We start from the raw sequence: 6,000 nt of genomic DNA on the forward strand, positions 1-6,000 counted from the left end.
TAAGGGCAGTGTTTTTCATAAAAATGTATGTTTTACATATTTCTACATACAAAGACACTGGTTTAATATGGACTGTAGAAGGATTTGTGGAATCTGGAGAAGGGAATTCAGAGAGGGAGATTATGGAAATTATTCATAATAAAAATAGCATCTATGAAATTCCTTTCGTGTGATAATTGATTATGTGTTTGCATAAGTGGAAACGATCAACGTGTTAATGGTGATTTGACTGAGGTGGTTGGATTCTGGATAATTGTTATTTTTTAATATTGTATCCTTCATCTTCTTTATAAAGAACATACATTAATCCTATCAAGAGGAAAACCTGTAGTGGGGGAAGAATTGATATGGAAGCACACACTGTGTGACCGCTCTTGGACTTAAATACGTGACCTATCCAAGCGTAGGTAGCCCACTGAGTGTCAGGAAGAGATGTTTCCATTGTATCTTATGTCATTTGACCAGTTAATTCTGTTATCTGTTGATTTGATCAGAGTCTGCTTAGAGTAATGCTTTTTGGGTTTGATTTGGAAGCTTTACTTTTGTAAATCTTTTAGGCAAAAATAATGTGTTCCTCAATATGCAAATGTGTTGGCTGTAAGAATTTTGAAGAAAGCCCAGAAAGAAAGACACTGATGCACTTGGCAGACGCAGCCGAAGTGAGGGTACAGCAACAGACGGCAGCGAAAACTAAGTTATCTTCTCAAATTTCGGACTTGCTTACTAGGCCAACGCCAGCTCTAAATAGTGGAGGAGGAAAGTAAGTCAGTATTTTAATGTGTTTTTATAGTGTAATATCAGTATTCTTCTTCTTGGACAAAATTAAGTTATACTTTGGATTGGTGCAAACCTCTTTTTGTACCTTCTCTAGTTACTCGTAAAGGGTTTGAAGGTAATAGGAAAACCACTGTCAGATATAGTACACACATCTAAAATGCTTTGTGCTTAATTTCATTGGATTTCTCTCCACTAAGATGAGGTAATGATGTAATTTGACAAGTCCCTAAGAAAACTAAATTTTTACACATGTTCCTGGCAGTATTTCCATTCATCTTTTTGCACATCCTTACCTCTTCTTGCCTTTTCCGCGCCCTTGTAGCACTTTCCCCATCGTATTGGGGCACTTTGTTTCACTAGACTACTAAACTCCAGAACAGGAAAGCTTGAGCTTTAAAGTTCGGCCAAGCTGAGTTTAAATATGGGTGCTGTACAGTAGTTTGTGAATTTGACACGGACCCCTCCCCCACTCTGGGTCTCAGTTCTCTTATCCTTCCCATCAGCCTTACCAGGTGGCCACGAAGAATAAAGCATCACTGTCCCGGCATTTGGCAGGCCGGATGCCGCACAACGTGCTGGTTTGGATTTGTGTCAGAGGTTTGGAAGAGGTTAATTTGCGGAACTATTAAATGCAGTGAGCCTTGCAGATGGTATATTATGTAAAATGCCTAAGTTGAAGTAGGCTTATTGAAATGCTCCTTTTTGAACAAAATATTTCAGATAGCAATTCTGAAGAACTTTTACACAGTGTTACACTAATTATATCATATAAACATCATTGCAATTTTATAATATTTTCTAACTTAAAGTGTTTTGCATTTTAAAGATCTTCACACAAGTGTACAGCAGCCCAAACCCTCAATTCCTCTCTTGCCATAGCAGGTCTGAATTTCAGACTTCCATTTGTTTTGCAGTTTCCTTCTGTCAGGGTTGTTGAGTTCGTGGTTACACTAGGTTGCCTGATTTGTCTCTGAAGGCCTGAAGACTTGGCTACACATAGCAAGCCTCAGTCAGGATGAATTGCTCTTAATACCTAATAGTTTAGGTCTTTATGAATGAAACTCCATATTTAGAACAGCATTTGGGTTCCCACTGTTTTGTTTGTCATAGTGGAACAGTGCAGAATTTTGGTGTGCTTTTTGTTTTATGAACAATATGGGATTCTGGGAAAGTTCTTTATTTTTAGTGTTATCCAGGAGATAGTACTTTCAATTCACAATTTTATTCATTCATTGAGCAAATATTCATGGAGTGTTTCTATGTGTCAGGCAGTGTTCTAGGCTGTGAACAATAATAAAACAAAGACTGCACTCTGAAAACAGATTCATGAAATAGGAGTATTTTGTTATACAATTATTCAGTCGACACAGAGAATTAACATCTTTTAGTTAACCAGATAACCTTGTGTAGGTAATAAGACATGTATTTTACATAAGATTATATTTTCTGACAATGTTTTAAAAATATGCAATAATAAAACCAGGTCTAACTTTTTAAAGCATTTTGGGGTATGCTTGTGCTCACTGCACAGACTGTAATGTTCAGTGGTCTGGTGAGTCACGAACATGGCAACAGATATTCATGTCAAGTAATGTCATCCACTTTTGTTGTTATTCAACACCATCGCCTTTCTCTTTCTCTCAAAAAAATCATTTCAGATTGCCATTTACATTTGTAACTAAGGAAGTAGCAGAAGCCACGTGTAACTGCCTCCTTGCCCAGGCGGAGCAGGCAGACAAGAAGGGAAAATCAAAGGCAGCAGCCGAACGGATGATACTTGAGGAATTCGGACGATGTTTGATGAGCGTCATCAATTCTGCAGGCAAAGCAAAAAGTGACCCTTGTGCCATGAATTGCTAACTCTTGCACAAAAGACTGATAATGGAACTGTACAGGAAACTGAAGGTCCAGGGACACTTGATTTTCTGGAAGATAATTTCACAATGATTGTACTGTTAACTCAGTCCTTGTGAGACCTGAAGTTATAACATTGAACGAGAAGAAATTTTAAATGAGGAAATTAGTACATTTTAAATCTTAGTTAAATCTGTTTATGCCCCTTCTAAATTGAGTTTTTCTTTATTGTATTATATAGATTTTTAATTTGCATGGGTTTCTTAAGAATTAGATGTTCTATCTTTCTGATACTATTGACAAAGGACATTTATAAATTAATATAATTTATAATGTATGGCGTTGTATGACTTTGTTCCAGTAGAAAAAGCCAGAAAACCATTGGTATTGCCCAGTCTTTAGCACTAGACCCAAGCAGATAGAATATCTCCATAAACAAATTCTTATGAAACATATTCAAATGACATTTTGTGTTTAGAAAAGCACTACTTTTTAAGGAAAAAACAACTTTTTAGCACAGATTCTGGATAATATCTTATTGTCACTTTGGAAATGTCAGAAGGGGAAGTAATCATAGGCACACTTTTAAAATGAAAAAAGTTGTTTAAAAAAAAAAACAACGACATGGTAAGGGACAGTAAGTAGTTCTCCATAGGCAAGGTCTTTCTCTAAGAGTGACTAAGAAATGCTCTGGGATGTTTCCATTTTCTTTGAAGGAGGTGCTGTGTATTTGAAATGATGGTATATTGTCTTAGTGATTCCTGGGTACTGTTAAAAGCAAGAGATGCATATGAATAGAACTTATTATTATGTAGTGATAATATAGAAATTTACATAATCATCAGGTATAAAATTTGACTTGGATGGAGAAGTAAAGAACAGTGAAGCTCTGATAAATGAATTGAAGGGAGGGACTTTTCACCTATATAATTCTCTTTATAGACTTTTGAGCTAAGAGGTCACAATCCAATGTAAGAATCTTACTTGATTTACTGAAAGGGCCTCCCAACAAAGCTTTCAAAATTATAATGGGATTTCTTTTTATAAGGGAAGCTTAATATGGCATTATTTTTAGCCAGTGATTTGATAAGCTGAAGGTATGAGTGTTTTCTTATTACTAAAATACCTAAATCATTTTCGCTAATTCAAAATTCAAAAGCTTTATGAATTTAAGAGCCTATAAAAGGACTCTCGATTTTATGACAAGAAAAAAACCATGTTGGAATTCAGGCATTTTGTTAGGTACTTTAATCCTCAGTAATTATTAGTATATGATTGTTACATTTCCTACAAGGAATCTATAGTTGTATGTATTAAGTGTGTATATATGTTCATATGAACATGCAAGATATAGGCAATAGAAATTAAGTAATCCAAAAGAAGATTCCGTTATTCATTGAAGTATCTTCCTTTTGAAATTTGGATTTATAAAATTATAGTGCAGTAACTTTAAATGTAGATAGTGCAAACATTCTTAGCACCTCAATCTAGTATGTTTAATTAAAATTTGTATAAATGTAAATTAGTGTAAGAGGATAAAATATCTAATCAAGTTATTTTTCAAAAGATTACCGTACCTTTTTGGTCTAAACTTAAACTTTGTTCATTTTGTACATATTCTGTGTTTAATTCTAATTGCACCTTTGTGATGTGTATTTATATACAGTGTGCAGAAAATGTTTGTGAAATTTGGATTACAATTGTAGATTATGTATGACGGCATTGCTTGAGAATGTTTTGCTTGTAAAAACTTGAAGGTGCAATCAAATGCTACTAGTTTTTCTGATTTTCAAGAACCTATCTAAAGTATTAAGACTTTCCCTCCTGTGTAGTACTTACTAAGGAACTTTTTGTATTTAGGCATTTGCATCAAATTGCTGAACAAGATTAATATCCACATTAATTCAACAATTTTAAAAGACTATTTGGGGAGGGATGGGTATATAATTTTTTTAGCTCTATTTACATCCCAAAGTAGAAAGATTAAATTTATATTTACTAGAGCTATTCAAAGAATACACTTTTCTATATTGTAAAAACAGGACAGCAAAGTAAATCATACAGAAAATAAACATTTATACTATTCTGTAAAAAAAAAAAAAGAGGGTTTGCTTTTTTTCTTTAAGAACACCATTTTTAACCATTTAACATACAATAAACTTAAAATATCTGATTTCAAGTAAATTTAACATTACTTCTGAAAGCACACAAATAAAACATATCATTTTGCCCAATTCTCATTAAGCCCAAATTGCTTTAAAACGAGAATATGTCGTCTTTTTTCCACTGTTTAAGGGCAGAAACTCCATCTACTCTTTCCTTTCTTTTAATGTTTGATGTTTTTACGGTGAGCACCTTTCTTAGTTTCCTTTTCTCTCAAGAATGAAAAGCAACCTGTAGGCTTCTCTCTGCATTATCTGGAAATAAAACCTTAATGTTGCAGGTAATAAAACAAGCAGAGCAGCGACTTTAAGGAGAGACTACTGCTTTAGCTTCCCTGTTCTTTCATTCAGACAACATTTTCTAAGTCTTATGTAAAATGTGAATAAAAATAACCTATAGAAACGTTTTCCACTTTAATTATTCTATAACACAAATAGCTAAGAAAATACTCGTTATGTAAATGAAGCTTCAAACTAGGATCTCTATCATGGTGCATCCTTATTCAACATTTTCTGTAGATAATTCCACAGCAGCAACTCAAAGGAGAAGGAAGCCAATCTACTAGAATGCCTTTACTATTGGAGTTTTCTACTATGTCAATTACTTAGGGCTGTGTGTGTGTGTGTGTGTGTGTGTGTGTGTGTGCGTGCATCCTTAATGCAGATTTTGTCATTATCTATAGACCAAATGTGAGGTTTTAATAATACAAATGACTATAAAATAAAAAGTATAGGGGCACCTGGGTGGCTCAGTTGGGTAAGCGTCCAACTTCAGCTCAGGTCATGATCTTGCAGTTTGTGGCTTCGAGCCCCACGTCGGGCTCTGTGCTGACAGCTCAGAGCCTGGAGCCTGCTTCAGATTCTATGTCTCTCTCTCTGCCCCTCCCCCTCTTATATTCGGTCTCTGTCTCAAAACTAAATAAAATATTTTTTAAAAATTTAAAAAAATAAAATGAAAAGCATAAGGGCTTTTAAAAATAAAATTTTAAAAAGTTTTATGAAAGAATTTAATGCATTTTTTCCCCTCAAAAGCATTAAGAAAATACATTCAGGGTAATAGTTACTATAAGGCCGCAGACTTTTAACTCTGATTTTATTATCAAATGGAGTCTGGCAATAGATTTAAAAAAATGGATCATGACCAGGTTGGGTTTATCTCAGGAATAAAAAATTGACAACATTCAAAAATAATCCAAGTAATTCACTG

General features: G+C 34.2%; 1 protein-coding gene across 4 annotated transcripts in view; it reads left to right on the top strand.

Moving 5' to 3' along the window:
* The window catches only part of LIN54 (lin-54 DREAM MuvB core complex component), a 65,118-nt gene extending 59,922 nt beyond the window's left edge, over window positions 1-5,196 (top strand). For all 4 annotated transcript variants that reach the window (XM_029944136.1, XM_029944150.1, XM_029944145.1 and 1 more), the window contains exons 12-13: window positions 558-760; window positions 2,436-5,196. In XM_029944136.1, coding sequence (XP_029799996.1) covers window positions 558-760; window positions 2,436-2,637 — 405 coding nt within the window. In that variant the 3' untranslated portion in view covers window positions 2,638-5,196. The remainder of the gene's footprint in view (window positions 1-557; window positions 761-2,435) is intronic.
* The last annotated feature ends 804 nt before the right edge of the window (window positions 5,197-6,000 follow it).

The sequence above is a fragment of the Suricata suricatta genome, chromosome 1, assembly GCF_006229205.1.
Source record: "Suricata suricatta isolate VVHF042 chromosome 1, meerkat_22Aug2017_6uvM2_HiC, whole genome shotgun sequence".
Taxonomy (NCBI): domain Eukaryota; kingdom Metazoa; phylum Chordata; class Mammalia; order Carnivora; family Herpestidae; genus Suricata; species Suricata suricatta.